Genomic DNA, 19,043 nt, shown 5'->3' on the forward strand with positions numbered 1-19,043 from the left:
CAGGGGAGATGAGGGTTTGATGATTGAAAGGTTGCAGTATATTTGACTTTTTTTGAGATTTTATCACCATGTGTACCTTTCTTTTTCATGGCTGTGTATTTTTTGTTTATTGCCCACTGTAAAAATGTTGAATACATTTAAAAAAAAATTAATTTTCACTCTTAAACCCTTCTATTTTTTTACTTGGACATTGCACTGATTTTAATTGTACTGTAAGTGATATTTGTACAGCGCTTTGGCATAAAGCGCTTAATAAATGCAAAATAAAATACAAAATACAATCCAAGGTAGTTTTTTTCACCATGTAAATCCATCCGGTTGACAGGCAATCGGTGACCTTCTATGAGCGCACCATTCTCTGAAGGCCTCCTTAATCTATACTGATGTTACCTTGAATAAGCTCCGGATCATATCAAAGGTGCCCCAGTTCCAAATGAAGTTTGTGCCTAACATGGTAGACTATTGGCATCTTCATAGCTCATCAATTACCAGAGGGCTTCATGATAATTACCCAGCTCTCAGTTGGACCAGCGATAAGCCCAATAGAACAGGGGGTTGGCGGTTGATTAGTTTGCTGATACAAGCGAGTCTTAATTCAAGGTGAACAAGTAGATTGGAAGTGCTCTTGTGTAGCATACATAGTTTAAGGAAAAGATTCTGTCGTCGTACCGGAGTGTCTGCCATGGCCCCACAGTTCTGCATCATAAGCAGCTGCCACCTCAAAACCATGATCTATAGATATCCAGGCCAGGGCCAACCACATTATTACAGAACTTATTGGTGAAGTTCAAGATTGCTGACCATCTCGGGAACAGTGCTAAATTATTTGTTTGCCCCATTTGCCATTATTGGACAAGCTAGAGTACAAATAGTCAAATGAGGTGACTTTGTCCACCACACTCCCTGGGATTCGGATGACTGTTAGTATATTCTTCTTCTTTCCGCAGCACATGCATTTAGTTTTACTGGTTTTCACCTCTAGGCCTTTCTCATTGCCGAACTTGACAAACTGTTCCACTAGTTTTGTTAAACCACTAGGGGGTTCGGGAGATTAGGGCAGTGTCATTGGCATATATTAAGATCTTGCTCATCTCCCCTCCTAGTTTGGGTGAATCGGCGAGGTCTATTTCTAGATATCTGACAATGTTTAAGCGAATGGAGGAGAGGGTGAGGGCCAACACAGCCCAGTCGCACTCCATTCTCCACTGGGAACTGCCTAGTGTATGCTCTGCTGTTCCCAAATCTAACTCTAGCATTATTACCAGTGTACAATATGTGGGATGTTCTGACCCACTGGCTCTGCCCTGCAACATCACTGTGCGCTGCTTTCATCAAAAACAGAATGGCCGCCAAAAGCGCGTTAAAAATCTGAGAAGTGTGCAGGCAAACCTGAAAAATAGGCTGCCAATCCATTTTGCCTATGTCGGTGGTAAAACAGGAGACCACACTGCCGAAACCTATCATTGGGCTGCCCACAGAGTGAAATGAAACTACTTGAATAGGCAATTCGAGGGGATTGGGTCCTCCGACGTATTCCATATCTATGACAGGTAATGTCCACAGCTGTGCTGCTTCGGAAAATCTTCGGTTCCTGCGTCAATGACGTCGATACGCCGTCCCCGAGGACGACGGCCGACGTCACCCGATGTGATAAGTAGGACGCACAACGCCCATAGCCTCAGTTCCGTTTTTTCCACGAACGTGTTTGCTTCGTGAATCTCGGTACGCCTCGACTCTTTGGAGTTTGCTGTTTTCTTCTCGGTTCGTTGAACCTGTTCGGTTTTTTGGGAAGACCTGTTCATGGCGATGTCTACTTAGTCTTCAACCCCGCATCCGGGCTTCAAGAAATGCAGCGACTGTGGTTCCAAGATGTCGTTCACGGACTCGCACGACACCTGCCTCTGGTGCCTCGGGAAGGCCCACGATACGGACGACTGTCGACTGCCAGTCGCTCACGGCAAAGGCCTTGCGGGAACGCAAGAAGAAGCTGTCGGTAGGTTGGGTGTCTAAGCCCCGGAAGTCGGTCTGCGGGGCTTTCGACGGATGACTCGAGGGGCGACTCTCTGCGTCATCGTCAGAAGTCCAGTGGGTCTCCTTCCAAGAGTCGGTCTCACCACTCCTCCGCCTCTTCGAGGCATTCCCGGAAGCGCCGAAATCGGCCGCTTTCCCCGTCCTCTTCCGAGGACTCCGCCCGTCGGCGGGTCGCTTATCCCTCCATGCAAGCGACACCGGAGGAATGGGCTTCCTTCGGGAAGCAGATGCTAACGATTCTTGAATCGCAGGGCACCGGTCCTTCCGCGCCTCCGAGTGGGGTCGGTCGGCACCGGTCGAGACACCGCTCGTATGCCTTCGGGCTCGGGTGGTCGGCACGGCTCGCGGGAGAGGTCCCGCTCCGACAAGGGTAGCCGTTCTCGCTATGCCCGTTCCAGGTCCCTGTCCTCGACCTGCTCAAGACCCCGTGATCCTGTGCCGTCTTCGAAGAAGACGTCGACGCCTGTGGCGCCGAAGTCGTTGACGATTTCTCTCGAGGCTCCGCCTCCGAGGGGGGCGTTGTCATGATGCCTACCTCCAAGGAGCCAGGTCCGACCCAGCAACCCCAGAGGCAGGCATCATTTCCCCCAGGGGAGTGCCAGCGGGCCCAAGCTGGGGCCCTTTGGACGCAATCCTGGCGCCTTAGGCGCCAGGCTCATGTTGGACCTCTGTCCTGGCGCCTTAGGCGCCAGGCTCATAAAGCTAGACATGTGTTAAAGTGTTTTAAGGTGCACTTACCTGATGCAGACCATGCTGCCACATCCAGGCCCTCTTGAGGCCTGAATGGAACTACTTTATATGTGGGACTACTTTCCACCCGGGTGTGGTCGGGGAAGGGTACATACCTGATCGGAGGAAGTATACACACTTGGAACTTCTTCCAAAGCTATTTAAACCACACCCGATCAGCAACTCGCGCTTCGCGTTGTTCTGCTCCTCGCAGCTGGACGCTCACCGTGTCAACTCCTGCATCTGGACCTCAGCCACGCCTGTCAGTATCCTGGGTCACCTGCAAAGAGAGACAAAAGACCTTACCTGCTAAATCGGCACCACAGAGACATCACACCGACGATCCTGAAAAGGAAGACATCATTTTAAAAGCATTTCGCTACGATCGCTGCATTTCACTCACCTATCCTGGACGCCACCATCTTCAGCAGCGATCATCCGGATCCACAGCCACTTCCCAGAGCCTAGAGAGAAAAAGACAAGAACAAGGTGAGAGAAGGAAAGGAATAGGAAAAGCTCAGTTTCCTTCTAAGTCTTACCTGTTGGGTCATTCCCATTTCATTTCGGGTCTTGCCGCTTCCAGGCATTTTACGGACCCCGGCCCCTATGGGGAAAAAAGACAGACATTGAATGAGCGAATGCAAAGACATTACCGAGCGCTCATCCAGAACTTACCGGTCATTTACTGGAACTGCACGTTTCACTTCGGGTCGGCGCCATATCTCCGGCATTCCGAACCCCGGCCCCTAAGGGGAAAAAGACAATGAACATTATTATTAAGCTTGGACTTTTGAACTTGCAACAGAACTTTTACAGAGCCTTACCTGAATAGTCAAGCTTACCTGAACTCCCATCAATCCTCAATCCAGTGAAGTAACTGGGTTTCAACGCGCCCCTGCATCAGAAGCAGGATGGAGAGCTCATCCTTCCTGACCCTAAGGTGAGACTTCACGGGGAATCGTGGAAGGGTATCGTGGAGGGTTGGAAGAGAGCGGGAGGCTTGAGCATAACTCAGTCAGTAGGTAATACTCCCTTTTCACGCACAGGGGAATATTCCTGCAAGCCGGAGAAGCCAGTGTAGAGGGGCCCTTCCTGTCCATCTTCAGAGTCCTGCGCTTCACCATTGAAGAAGCATCAGCACTCGAAGCCAGACCTGCGCCTCCGTGGGAATCAGGTGAGCGTTAGTCGTCGGCGCCTAGGTCTTCGAGTGACGCGCTCGGAGCTCTGGCTTCGAGGCCTGTGTCGATGCTGGCGGCGCTGCAGCGGATGCTGATTCGCTCTACACCGTTTCTGCCGGCGCCGACTCGTTCAGTGCCCTCGACGCCTTTCGAGGCGGTGGTGTCGGAGGGGCCCCGTGGCACGAGGTTAGCCCCTAGAAAGGCTCTGGCTAAGGTCAGGCACTGCTTTGGTCCCCAGATGTCTTCCTCTCCCCGCCTAGAGTACATTTCAGAGGGTGATGAAGGCTCTGATGACGGCTTGGTTCCGGTACCTGATGAGCTTATCTCGGGCCATAGCCAGTTTGATGACCTGAGGCAGTCACTGCATGATGCCAGTGGACTGGACACCTCTCCGGAGGTGGAGTTTTGTAGGCCGGAGCCTGGCACTCATGCCGATTCTTCGTATCGGCGCCTTATGTCTCGGGTCACTGAGTACTTGGGTTGGTCGGCTCCCCCAGGGGAGTTCGTTCAGGATGATCTCACGGACATCCTTGATCTTGGTCCCCCCACTGACCCGGTTTTGCCGTTTCATATGGCTCTGCAGAGAAGGGTGGCGGCGGCTTGGACTGCTCCGGAGAGTCTCCCGGCAGTGGGCAAGTCTTTGTCGCGAAAATACCGTCCAGCCAGTAGCGACCCCTGCTACTTGTCCAGGCAACCCACTCCGGAGAGTTTGGTGGTGCAGGCTGCTACGGCCCCGGCAAAGCAGGCGTCGTATCCTACCATCCCTCCGGATAGGGACGACAAACGTATTGACGGCTGGGCGAAGAAAGTGTTTTCTTCAGGGGGTATGGCGCTTCAGGCGGCCAACTCATGTGCCTTGTCTCGTTTCACACGCTCTGTGGAACTGTGTTGCATTAGCAGCTGAACGTATTCCCGAAGGGGACGAACAGGATGGTTTCCTTGCTATGGTTCAAGATGGCAAGGATGCCATGTGTGAGGCCGCTCAGTCGGGTTTGGACAAGGCAGATTGTGTCAGCCGGTCCATGGCGGCGAGCACCGTAATACGCAGATTTGCGTGGTTGCGGAAGTCTGGGTTCGCTCCTGATGTGCAGTCCCGGCTCCTCAACATGCTCTTTGACAGTGAACATCATTTTGGCAGCAAGGCTGACGAGAGCCTTGAGAGGTTGCAGACCTCCAAAGCTGCAGCAAAGTCGTTGGGCGCTGCAGTTCGCCAACCTCCGCCTTTTCGTCTTAGGAGACAGCAATGGAGGGGTGGTTCCTTTCGCTATTACTCTTCCTTCAGTAAAGCGAGAGGAGCTAGCAGTCAAAGAGGCCACCGTAAGAGTGCCAGAGGTGAAAACAAGGGTACTCGAGGTGCCAAGGCCGCTCGGGCAGTTGCCTCTTTGCCCTCAGGCAACGCCGCTACCACTCAGTCATGAGGCCAGGTCCCATGGTTCGCCGATTGGGGGGAGGCTGGCGCAGCATCTTGTAGAGTGGCGTGCCATTACTTCAGATGTGTGGGTTCTGGAGCTACTGTCTTCCTTTTCGGCAGAGGCCTCACGACAATCCACCTGGGAACCTCTTTGAAGAGTCCGGATCCGCTCCTTGCGCAGGAAATTCAAGCCCTGCTGGAGAAAGGCGCCATAGAACTGGTGCCTGTAGCGGAGAGGAACAAGGGATGGTATTACCCTTATTTTTTGATTTCGAAGAAAGATGGGGGATTGAGACCCATCATGGACTTGCGCGGTTTGAACAAACTCCTCAGGAAGGACAAGTTCAAGATGGTTACCCTCTCTCTCAAGTCCTCCAGGCCCTTCAACTTCAGGACTGGTTGGGGTCTCTCGACCTCAAGGATGCTTACTTCCATGTGCCGATTGATCCCAAGCACAAGAGCCTGAGGTTCGCTGTTGGCGACTCAGTTTCGGGCCTTCCGTTCGTATTAACTGATTCTAACGGACAACACGGTGGCCATGCACTGCCTCAACAAAAAGGGGGGGGGGGCAGGGTCACTTCCTCTGTGCAGGGATGCGATGCAGCTCGAGTTCTGGGCCATCCAGCAGGAAGTTTCGATCTTGGCTGTTCATCTGGCCGGAGATGACAACGAGACGGCGGACGCTCTGAGCAGGCAGAGCACGGTCTCTCACGAGTGGGAGCTGGCTCAGGAGATTCTCCTGGAGATCTTTGCCCTTTGGGGGACCCCACAAGTAGATCTCTTCACCTCCAGTGTCGACGGGAAGTGCGAAAGGTTTTGCTCGCGGGAATTTCCTCCAAAAGGAGCCTTAGGAGACGCGTTCATGGTGGAGTGGTCATTCCCACTGCTGTAAGAGTTTCCTCCAGTCGTCGTCATCCCGCAAGTACTGCGGAGGTTACGGAGGTTCGGTTCCCGGATGATCCTCATTGCTCCGGCGTGGGCCCAGAGGACATGGTACCCGGACCTTCTCGACTTGTCCATCTGCCCCCCACGACGTCTTACCTACCGAGACGATCTGCTCTCGCGGGAGGGGCGTCAGGTTCTCCATCCAAGGTCGGATCCCTCAATATTCACGCTTGGCTTCTGAAAGGTCTAGGTATAAGGATTGGGACCTCCCTGAAGACGTGATGGAGGTGTTGCTCTCGGCCAGGCGGTCGGCAACAAAGTCTCTCTGCCGTTGGAGAAAGTTCTGCGACTGGTGCAGGGTTAAGAATGTGGATCCTTTTGAGTGTGACATTCCCATGGTTCTGTCTTTTTTGCTTTCCTTGGCCCACACGGCTTGCAAGTGGGGACCATTAAAGGTTACCTGGCGGCGCTGTCCGTCTTTAAGCGCTCGTCTGAAGAATGTTCCTATTTTAAGATTCCTTTAATTTCTCAGTTTTTGAAAGGGCTCACTAATGTGTTCCCTCCGTGACCTTTTCTGGTGCCCGGTTAGGATTTGAACCTTGTTCTTAAGTTTCTTATGGGTGCTCCGTTTGAGCCTTTACATTCTTGCCCTTTGAGGCTGTTAACTTTGAAAACTGTGTTTTTGGTTGCGGTTACTTCCGCTCGCAGAGTGATTAGTTACAGGCACTTTCAGTTAAGCCACCCTTCACTGTGTTTCATAAGGACAGGGTTGTCCTTAGAGTTCGTCCTTTTCTTCCGAAGGTGGTTTCGGAATTTCATTTGTACCAGAAGGAGGTTCTTCCGGCGTTCTATCCTCCTCCACATCCTAGTAAGGAAGAGGAGAGGCTCCATAGGCTTGATCCTAGGAGAGCGTTGAGCTTTTATATTTCGCGCATGTCCCGGGTCAGAGTGGACGATCAACTTTTCATTGGTTACGCTGGAAACCGTTTGGGACAAGCTGTGACGAAACAGACTGTCTCGTTGGATTATTTTAACTATCTGTGTTACCGCTTGGCGGGTAAGGACCCTCCGGCTGGCTTGCGGGCCATTCTACCAGGGGAGTGGCTGCGTCTACTGCCCTGCAGAGGGGTGTTCCTATGCATCACATCTGTGATGCAGCCACCTGGGCTTCGGTACATACTTTTGTACGTCACTACTCCCTCAATTCCATCAGAGGGCAGGATCTGGCCTTTGGCAAGGCAGTCCTTTATTCTGCGATTTGATTGGGCATGCTAAATTTGTGTTCTAAATTCTTTTCCCACCTCCTTGCTTGGGACTGCTTTGGGAGTCTGTCATAGATATGGAATACGTTGGAGGACCCAATCCCCTCTAAGAACAAGTTACTTTCTTACCTGGTAACGTTCTTTCGATGGGATGGTCTGACGACGTATTCCATATCGCTCCCTCCCTACCTTCCCCGCTGCAGAATGTCTTTTGCGATTGCAGCTTGCGTTCCACAAGGCCTTGTGTGTCTGACTGGCAGAAAACTGGTGGCACACGTTCTGGGGGAGAAAAACTATAACTGAGGCTATGGGTGTCGTGCGTCCTACTTATCACATCGGGTGACATCGGCTGTCGGAGGAGGTCCTCGGGGACGGCTTATCGACGTCATCGACGCAGGAGGCAGACGCCAAAGATTTTCAGAAGCAGCACAGCTGTGGACATTACCTGTCATAGATATAGAATACGTCGTCGGACCATCCCTTCGAAAGAACGTTACCAGGTAAGAAAGTAACTTGTTCTACTACATTTCAAGGAAAACCCAGAAGTGCTTTAAAATCCGTTTTTCCTTGGCTGGTAAAAAGTGCAAAATCATGGTTCCCAAACATCAGAAAAGATCCAACATCCTTGTTCGGTGTTAAACATCACTTTATTTAAAGAATCCCCACAAGCACAATGTCAGAAGTATCTTTCATCGCAAAAATATCCCCATTCAAAAGGGTGCTTGCTTGAGAAAATGTCAGAATATGGGTGCAGTGCCGCCGCTTGCCTGTGTCAGAAGCTCTCATTACTTATACTGTCAGTTTAAACCTTGTGTTTTAAAATCAAATTGTAGAAAAGAGACTTGCCATAAAAAGCAATATGGGTTGTTACAATTCAATCTCTGTTTGAAAAAAGACTGAAATGAAGAGATCGTGTGTATATTTGTTGAAAATGTAATTTTTGAGTCTGCGATCCCGGAGACCTGCCCATACCATGTCTCTATTAAGGAATTTAAATACCTGGGTATACGGCTTGACCCGACACTCGGAGTATTCCCGACTTAATCTACAACCAGTAATTGAGCGGCTCACCAGAGACACCCCCCATTGGCAATCACTTCCCCTATCGCTAATGGGTAGAGCTGCTCTATTCAAAATTATGACCCTCCCCAGGCTGTTGTATGTCCTTCAGAACGGCCTATTCCTCATCCCCCGAGAAACCTTTGCATTCATTGACAAGTACCTACGCACACTGCTATGGGGCGGGAAACAATCCCGGATCGCCCTTGACACGCTCCAGAGATCAGTATGGGAGGGAGGCATCGGTTTGCCCTGCATACGCACCTATTACCTTGCGACACAGATAGGAGTGGTAAACGACTTGATGCACGCAGACCCCACATTGCCACACATCCGTATCAAACTGGAGATCATGGCCCCGTTGACACTGCTGCAAATCCTGTACGCCACCCATGCCCAACTCCCGGCGCCGCCCAAAATGATCCACCATATACGTCGCGCCTGGCGAGACGCACACAAACTAATCGGCTTGAAAGGACTGCCAACGCTATCACAACCCATATGGCACAATGCACTCCTCCCGGAAATAATGAGAATGGGCTCCTTTGGCCACTGGCATGCAAAAGGAATACACACACTAGCACAGGTGATGCAAGGGGGTCGCCTCCTGGGCTTTGAGACCATCCGAGAACAATTCGACCTGGCACCCATTGACAGATTTCGGCACACACAACTAGCCCACGCTATCCGCACCCAATTCCCCGATACGACAATCATACCCCCCTGCTCCCTCATCGAGACCAATATCCTCCTGCAATGCATCTCCTCTAAGGTCACCTACACTCTTTACCAGGCCCTCAACTCCTTCGGGGCTACACAGCTAGAGAGGCTCAAAGCAAAGTGGGAAAGGAACGTAGGCCACCTTGAACCTGAAGATTGGGTTGATGCATTAATGTCTCCTAGAGAAATTGGTATGGAATCCAAGCTTAGGCTAATACAGTTGAGAATCCTCCATCGCTCATACCACTCACGTGCGGTAATGGCCAGATGGGGTGGACTAGAAGATGGGACATGCGTTCAATGCAAAAAATAAACCTGCCACCTTCTACCACATGATATGGGACTGTCGGGTGTTACAGGCCTTCTGGGAGGACTGTATTAGTACAATCTCTGCCGCCCTGGCGACACCAATCCCCAGGGATCCCAAAATGGTTCTCTTGGGCATCTGGGGTGAAGTAGACCTGTAAAAATATAGGAAAATGTTTCTGGCAATCGCATTGGGGGCAGGCAAAAGACTTATTGCAGCTAATTGGGGATCTGCCGACCCACTGTGCCTGAACCGTTGGAGTAACGAGCTGGACAGGTGCGCAGCTTCAGAGCGCCGATTTATAACGCACAGGGCTGCCCCGTAAATTTGAGAAAATATGGGGTGAATGGCTAGATGCTCACTGAGATCCGCTGGTGGGGATAGATTAATATCACTGTTAGCATTGGTTACCTGCCTTGTTTTGTTATTGTCGCACGGTCCTCGGCCTTATGGGCTTCTTCTAACTGTTATTAATGCTATGATGCCTTCATCCTATGTATGCCGATGATCCATGTTTGTTTTTCTATGTTGTGGTGTTCAAACTCAGTTATAACAAAAAGAAAATGTAATTTTATTGTAAAAGACAATTTTAAGCAGTGTTTTAAAAGTGAACTAATGCAGCCACACTAGACTTCAGACATTCCACAGTTTCTCCCAAACAAAAGCATCTCCCACCCCCAAACCCCCTGCTCTCAGCTCAGGAACTGGCATGGGTTGGTTAATGGAGGTGGGAGGGGATTTGCTCTGCTGCTCTGGGAAAGAGACAATAGGCTTCTTGAAGTGAAAGGAAATGCAAATTCGGGTGTCGGCAGAAACCAACTGCTGGCAGTAAGAAGCCTTGGACTGCTCTGGCCCAGCCAAACCTTGGAGGCGGGGACAGACAGTTTTGTTTATTCTGAAAGCACAGAAAAGTATATTTTGAAAGACTCATAGAAAACTGAACAAAATTGGTAAAAATCTGTAAATATACTGTTAAAATGAAATTTCTGCTCACAGTTTGAAACTACTCTGGAATTTGTGCGATATTCAGAGACTGGACTATTAAAATGTTAATATTGTAGCAATTGTGATCATGCTAGGAAAATGAAAGTTTACAGGATTATGCCCAGATGTAATGCGCATGTATGTGGAAAAATGTGTACAGATCCGACACTGGGTAACCAACCAAAAGCGCAAAAAACTGTCCCTTTTGAACCAAAACTCTCAAGATGGGACTCGGATGGATACGTGCTCTATTTAATCTGTGATGTGAATATGTATTATTAGCAAGTTGGTGATATTGTAGATATGCTTTCTATGAAAAATAGATTTTCTGTGTAGAAACAAAGGTGAGGTTTTTCCCTGGACCATAAACACAGCATCATCATGACTCTGGTTGCTTCTCAAATCGGGGGAGAGGAAATTCTCTGACCAAACGGATTCCTAGAGGTTGGGCTTAGTATAATCGGCCTACCCTCCCCTTTGGGAAATAGATAAATAGGGACTGTTTTGGACCTAGAAAAACACACACATTCACACCAACTGATTTACTGGCGAAGCGCTCTGCAGGAGAATCCAGATCCAGACTCCAGAACGCTGAAAGCAGAAGGCCTAATTCCAAAGCTGAACCTTTCTCAGCTTGGCCTTTAAAATCTTGCAATGTGATTTTTAACCCCAGACTTCCAAGGGCACACCAAAATTGAACAGCCTGGCTGTGCTGTTTTCTGCTTCTTGCCAAGAACTTCTACCAGTACCCAGAGATCCAAACCAGTAGAGCAGAGCTGTAACCAGATGCAAACTCCAGAACCAACCCGTCAGATCCAGTTTGGAGGCCGTGCAGAGACCCAGTGCCGTGCTGCGTGCAGAACCGGGTGCCTGAGTCCTGTCTGGTGGGCTAGCAGAATTCCAGTCCAAAACCTTTGACCAGATCTTTGACGGGCCTATACCAAACCATAGTTGTGAGTATCTAGCATAGAATTGTCCATAGCAAATCTGTTCTGTAATTCTATCCAACCCATTCCAACATATCCAGAACTGCATTGTATAATCTCTTTTGTCTTTTCTGAACCTTTCCCTCATCCATATAGTCCTTTAATTGTAGTGATAAAATAATCTTTGCGCTGATATATTTGCTGAAGAAAGGCAAGCGTCTCGGCAGATAGAAACCATCTGGGGGGCATCACTGGATCGGTGGCTGTGCTGTCGTGTAGCTTGTGGCTTCATAGACTCCCTAGTATAAAAAAATCTTTGTAATATTCAAAAGCGCATCTTTCATTTGAAAATCTTGACTCTTTTGAGAAAAATCAAACTACTAAAACCTTCATAACTTCTGAACCGTACATGCTGAAAACGGAATTCAAGTGTCAGATTGAAGCTAACATCCCCAGCCTTCAAACGAACCTAAAAAATGTAGTTCTGCTGAAAAGTTTGCCGCAAATCTGCATTTGGCTCAATTTCATCACATGTAAAATAGCTATTTCTTGCACTCAACCTCTGAATTCAGTTTTCTATCTGCTAGTTATCCAACCATCATTGCTAGTGTTTACCTGAAGCTATCCAAAGCGGCTCCCACTAGTTTTGAATCCCATTTAGTGATTTAAAGTCATTTTTCAGTGTTTTCCCTATTCATTTAAAATCACATTCAAAAGCATTCGACCTGTTTTAAAATCATTCCTGTTTTTTCTCTAAGCTTGCGGGGGGAACTGGGATTGAAACTGCATTTGTAGAATGTTTATTCCTAAAACCTTTTTTCTCTCCTTCCATCGCTATATTGCATGTTAGGGGGGATTGAGTAGTATCAGGGGGAAAGAGTGATTACATTGCATTTCATTGAACCCACACAAAGTTTATTCTATGCTACATTATTCTTCTCATCCATACTCCTACTGATTAAAGAGATTGTTGATTGTAATATCACCCAACTCTTATCATTGTATAAATATTAATAGTGTGAGATCTAGATATTCAAATTCATAAGTGTGATATATTATTCAATTCATAAAATAAATCTAAACTTTGCAAAACAACCTACTTCTTGGTTCAGTGAGACCGGGGGGGATTCAAAGAGAGGGGCGTGATATAAGGGTACATCATTCAGAAATAAAAACTTTAGACATAAAAATATATAATTAAGGGTTCCAGCTGGGCATCACACGCTAGGCATTGACTTAGGTGGAGTGCTGGGTTGTAACCACTTACAAATAGCAGGATAGCACTGAGCAGCAAAGGGCTATAAATGTTCATATTTCGTAGTGATTTCCATAGCTCAGGACAGTGGATGCTGTCAAATGCTGTCTTGGTCTATGAAAAGTTAATACAGCATACCAGAACAACATACTTCTCTCTCATGATAGTCTGAAAGCCTGTTCGGTGGTGCCGACTCCTCTCCTAAATCGTGCTTGAAGATTACCAATGCTGTTTGTCTCTTCTACCCATATCCTTTCTGGTAAAACTCCAACACCCTCTGCCTCACACAGCTTCCTACTCCTCTACAGATCCCCCTGCCTACAACAAAAACTTTGCAGAGACGCTCTGTGATGCTCTGACAACCAACCTCTACCTCCATCCAACACTTATCCCAGGAGATTTCAACATCTGGTTTCTCACCCTCAAACCCGATCGCAGACAACCTAGAAGCATTCAACCTGACAACGCATTGCCACACCCACCCATGCTGGAGGTCACACCTTCCATGCGATCTTCAGCACCGCAAACATAGCCACACTGCCCCCACCTATCATGGACTGATCACTCCGCAATCTTCTGTGTACCACTGACCACCGCTGCTCATGCCAAGTCGTGCCCAACCTCCACTAACCCTCACTCCGCTATGGAATAGTCCTCATCACCCCAGATCTAGCCAACTGCCTGCTCACATCTCCCAACCCTGTCCCTCCAGGAAGGGCCAACCCCATTGACTCTTCGACCTCTGGCTCTCGAACGCCCTTATACCACTCACCCCAACAAATCTGACTTCTCAGGGATGAGAACCCACACCCAGGTGGTACACTACCGACCTCCAATCACTAAAAACCCTCAAGTACCACCTCAAATGGACCTGGAGAACCAGCTCTATGGCCCAGAACAAAACCACCCTAGCAGGACTAACCAGAGCATACAGACTGGAAATCAGAAAATCCACGAAAGCCCTCTATGTGAACAGAATCCAACTCTCGCAACCCAAGCAAGGAACTGCATAGGATAATTTGCAAATTAAACTACCATGCTGAACATTGCCCCCTCCCGACCCATCTCCCAATTCCTATGTGACAACTTATCACTTCACAAGGTTGCTATTGACAGACACTCTGCCATCATCTCTAAATTGGAACACATTCCCTTACCCACCCACGGCCTGACCACCATCGAAACCCGCATTCGATACAAACCTTCACACCTCTCTCGCCAATCTCACACCAGGCGTGCTTCTCGCTCCTAGCACAAAGCCGCCCACCCTCAAAAACATCCTAGCCTCAACCTGTGCAGGCTGTATTGCACGCTCAATCCTCAACCACTCCCTAGCATTGGGAACCTTCCCGGAAGCCCTAAAAACCTCCTACTTCAAACCCCTCCTCAAGAAACCTACACTCTATCCACTGCTCCCCCAGAACTACCGGCCAATCTCCCACACCTGCTTCATGGCCAAACTCATGGACCGCACTGCGTACAAACAGATTGGGCTTTTCACTAAAGCGAACAACCTCCTGGACCTTGCGCAATCTGGCTTCAGACAGCTCTGAGGAACAAAATCCTCCCTAGCGTCCGTCTGAGACGACCTCAAAAGACCAGCTGATGCAGGAGGATGCACTGTACTCATCCTTGACTTCTCTGCTGCCTTGGATACCATCGATCACACCATCCTCCTAGACAGTCTATGCTCACTATGAATCGGACACAAACCTCTCTTGTATCTCCTTTCTCTAATTGCTCACAAATCATGCTCCTCTACCCATTCACCTCCACCCCACGACCAGCAACAAAAGGGGTCCCACAAGGAGCATCCCTATCGTCCATGCTCTTCAACATCTATCTAAACCCTGTGCCCGCACTCACCCGCTCCCACAATCTTACCTGCTACAACTATGCAGACGACACCCAGATCATCCTTAAAATCCCAAAATAGCCAGGCCCCAAATATCCAGATCTGTCATGCCTCTTGGATATTGACTACTAGATGTCCCAGTGTAGTCCCATCTCCCTGTTCTATGGCAACCATCTTCTTTGTTTACTTTTTTCTACACTTTTGAATGGCCATCATGAAAAGGAATCGCATCCTGTTCCATGGCAGACATTTTTCTTCCATTTGCTAAACCCTGAAGCATTTGACAACTGAAAAATACACCATTAGTCCCCAGGTGTAACGGGCCAGGGTACTGATGGCAATAAGCCCCTTGCTGGGGGCCATTACTGCTTATGGTAACACCCCGTGGCCTGCGTGAAGGTGCCTTCTCTTCGCTCTGGCCTATAACTATTTCCCCTGGGGCATTACCTGAAGTGGTAATCCCTCCCCACCTCCGGTTCGGGCTTATTGCTTAAGTAGTGAGATTTTCTCACCGGCCAGTGGTGACATCACAACTAGTCTGTAATAAGAACATTGTTTACAGGCTTTTATATGGGTTTTGCATTGCAGACTGCCATGTGAATTGTTTGGGTCCTCAAAACACTTAACATAAGCATGGTTTGTGTATTTGTGCTCTCAGATGTCATGAGTAGTTCATGGCCTTTGGCGGTGGGAGCTAGGGAAGCTGTTCTGGTTGCTCTGCTACCCATAACTGGCACTTTTCTGTGGTTTTCGATTTTACTTTGCGACCAGATCATAAGATTTTTCCAGTGCATTTCAACAGTTATTACAGCACATAGTCTTGCTTTTTTGCTTACTCTAGCATCATGTTCTTATGCCTTTCAGTCACTGTACCCACCACATGGCCTTCAGCTGTTCCACTGACAGTCAAACTGCCTGCCGGACATGGTCAGCTTTCATGCCCAGAGGAAGCAGTCCAGTGTATCCCATTTGACCCTGTCCAGACTCCGGAACAAACACACAGTGCCCAATGTCCATTGAGGCGTGCCCTGGCACATTGCACATACCAATGATACCCACTATGCATGACGCCCATGTATTTTGCGCACTGTAGGTAGATTCACTGTAGGCACGACAGTGAACATGCCAACATTGCCTGCTGGGCAAGACCTATTTCCATCTACTGTAATGGCCTGAACATTAGTTTATCAAATCATATACTCAGTGTTTCATTGTTAATCCATTAATCAACAAATACATGTAAAAAGCTGATACTTTGAGTTGCTTTGATCTTTACAAACCGTATTTTATATTGTTGCTAACAATTTGTCTTCTAATGCTGTTGTTTAGTAGTTTTCCTTATATAGCTCAAGATAACATGCATACTTACAAAATGTAATTCTTCACCTAAGTGGTAAAGTAAAACCGTATTCATATTGTAAATGTCACATTCATATTCACTTATTATTTTTAGGTCAGTCTTCTGGATATTGAAATCGATATAACACCTGGGTTAATTTTGGCGCCGGAAAGTGAATCACTCATCGACCTTTCAAACAGCCCTGTGAAGCTTGAGCCAGTAAGTAAATTCTTTAAATCGTTTCAGTATTGTCATCAATTTAGTATTTGGCTGCAGTAAGCCTATTAATCGGATTGTGGATTTGACCTAAAATGTTGGACCATTTGTTCATGCCTTGGCTTTGGGGAGTGGGGGTTAGGAAAACGTTACTAAGAGGTGGGTTTGCATGGATGCAGAGCTCCATGTGGAAGAATGAAGCCGGTATGCTTTATCTTAATAGGTTTGGGGAAAAGGAAACTGAATTCCTACTCGGTCTCATGTATCCTTGAATCCTAAGGACTTGTAGCCCTTTTTGCTCCTATCATCCATAATGAATGGGATTGAGTGGACCTTCAGTGCATGACTGAAAGTACTATCAGTCGTTTAATAAAAAGCACATTGTCCACCTTAAAGCCTGTTGAATAATAGGGACATGTCAGGATAAGAACACTCCTATTAGTAAAATGATAACAATAAAAAAACATTTGTTAAAAAAAAAACTGGCAAGCAAGGATGTTAAGGCCAGATTAAGTGGTGTGTGGTAGGGTTGGTATATGGGGCGAGCTGGAAAAGGGTATATGTAAATATTACCACTGAGCATTATTGTAGATAGTTTTCTTGACTGTTGATGTTAGTTATGCCCTTGTTTTTGTTATGCTTTTCTGAATGCTTTGTAACCTAAATGTGCAGAAGTTTCCAGTGGCCATGCATGAGAACAGTCCAGTCCTGTTGCTTGGTTTTCTGGGACTTTTATTTTTTTCTTTCCCCGTTTGAAAGATGTTAGAACTTCAAGTCCCAGTATCAAGAGGGTTGGGGGGCACTGGGCGGCCTTCTTGCACATGGCCACGGGTAACTTGAGAGCAATGAATCTTTTCTTACTTCTGTTTGCTATTCCCCATATCAAGATGTTATAAGTGCCATTAACGTATTCTTTTGAAGGGACAAAGCAATTTAAGATGGCTTCAGTAAATATTTGTGAAGGCATCATGAAGCAGACAAAGACAACAGTCCAGTTTTATCTTCAAAGTTTTATGTAACTCAAAATTCAGGATGGAGAAAGTCCTATCTTGCCCTATGCTAAGGTGGGATTTCCTTACATTAAGAAAATGATAGTCTGTCAGGAAGTCCAAAGCAATTGTCTGTGTCCAAAACCTATACTTGACCTCACATCTAACTGTATTCAATATATAGGGAAGACCGCATCAAAATGAATATTATTAAAAGTAAAGTTCTCCAGCATGGGGTCTGGCATGGATTCACATGCTCATGAATATTCCCCGTCGTCAGGCTGGGAATCCTCGGTAAAGAAAAAACCAGTATCAGTTTCGTTTCTGATCTGTCTTTCGTAGTAGTAACCAATCACTGGTCTCTGCGTCATACTGACCACAGCCAATGACTGCCCTCTACCTAAGCACCACCTCTGGCAGCCATCTTCAGATTTTTACCGCACGTGTTGGGATCCTCGTGCTATTGCTCTCGAGCGTTAGTGCTATTTTTTCACGTTTTTTCTCAAAAAACTTCGTTTTTTTCGGTCAAAAGAGCCTCAAGCTCCACCGACTCTCCATCCGATCAACGGGGACCCGTGTCGGATTCGTCTACGCCCCTCAAGGGTGAAGATTCGTCGAGCTACGCTTTTGGAGGATTCCAGAAGTTTCTCAGGCCCAGTCATGGCCCAGGAGAAGGGAAGCTCGACGCCCGGAAAGCTGTTCAGGGTCTGCCCTGGATGCCAGCTGCAAAACATATTCAAGGAGGACGAACATTCTTTTTCTTTACTGCCTACATGAGGACAAGACGCACGTGGAGAAGGACTGTGCGTTTTGCGGCAACATGTCGGAGCGGACCATGAAGGACCGCCATCAACGTCTCGCCAACTGGCTGGAAGGGAAGAGCCCGTCCGGCGAGAAGAAGAGGAAGAAATCCGAGCGGTCTTCTAAGACCTTTGAGGACGCCCCGGCGACGGGGGTCCAACATAAGGCCAAGCACCGCGAGTCCGCTGGCACCGGGAGCGCCGAACGGTCGGGCTCTACGGGCACCAGGCTGGGCGCACCCTCCCCGGCACCATCAACCGCGAGCCAACGCTCCGGGTCGGTTAAGAGGAAGGCCGAGCACCCGGCGAGGCTCAGAGAGGCCCCGGTCGAGCTCGAAGGCGGAGGGGGAGCGAGGCACTGTTCCCCCCCCCTCAAGGATAAGGCGGTGTGCGCTCCTAAGGTGGTGAAGGCCTTAATCCATCCGGCCAAGCCCTCTATCGAGTCTGTCGCGGCGGCCCTGGCTCAGCCTGTGGAGGCTACGCCAGTGGTGGCGACCTCGGGGCTCAGAGTCTCCCTGCCACCTCGGAGGAAGTTCTCTTTTGTGCCCATCGATAGGACCCCCCTGAAATCCCCCGTGGGGAAGAAAAAGGGGGGGCAGGGCGTCGTCGTAGATTCGGCCTCAACCTCGGAGGAGGAGCTGGTCTAAGTCTTAAGCCACGGTCTCGGCGTGGAAGAAGACCGGCCCGTCGGGATGGATCCCGACGCAGGTGACGACGACATCGTCGAGGGTACCGACGGGGCCCCTGATCGCCCGTCGGATTCCCCTCTGCCAGCGCCGTGAGACAGCTCGGCCGCCATTTTGTTGGCTATACAGTCCTTATGCTCAGAGATAAGGACGAGACTACCGTTGCCGACGGAACCTCTCCCGTCGGGAGACCCGGGACCTTCTGGGGTTCCCCCTACCAGGAAAAGAAGGATCCACCCTCCTCCTCCTTTTCAGCCGTCGCGCCCCTTCCAGCCCGAGGGGATGATACGGGGACTGACACGGCAGCGACGGGTACGGACGACGAGGTATACGACGAGGATGTACCGTCGTCGCCTCCCACCAGGGCTTCTCCGCCCGACGAGATTGGATCGTTCCACTCCATGATCGCCA

General features: G+C 48.8%; 1 protein-coding gene across 2 annotated transcripts in view; it reads left to right on the top strand.

The window, feature by feature from the left end:
* GTSE1 (G2 and S-phase expressed 1) overlaps positions 1–19,043 on the top strand; it is a 1,052,868-nt gene that overhangs the window by 989,447 nt on the left and 44,378 nt on the right. For both annotated transcript variants that reach the window (XM_069629229.1, XM_069629230.1), the window contains exon 12: positions 16,056–16,160. In XM_069629229.1, coding sequence (XP_069485330.1) covers positions 16,056–16,160 — 105 coding nt within the window. The remainder of the gene's footprint in view (positions 1–16,055; positions 16,161–19,043) is intronic.

The sequence above is a fragment of the Ambystoma mexicanum genome, chromosome 12 (assembly GCF_040938575.1).
Source record: "Ambystoma mexicanum isolate Mex_15411 chromosome 12, UKY_AmexF1_1, whole genome shotgun sequence".
In the NCBI taxonomy this organism is placed as follows: domain Eukaryota; kingdom Metazoa; phylum Chordata; class Amphibia; order Caudata; family Ambystomatidae; genus Ambystoma; species Ambystoma mexicanum.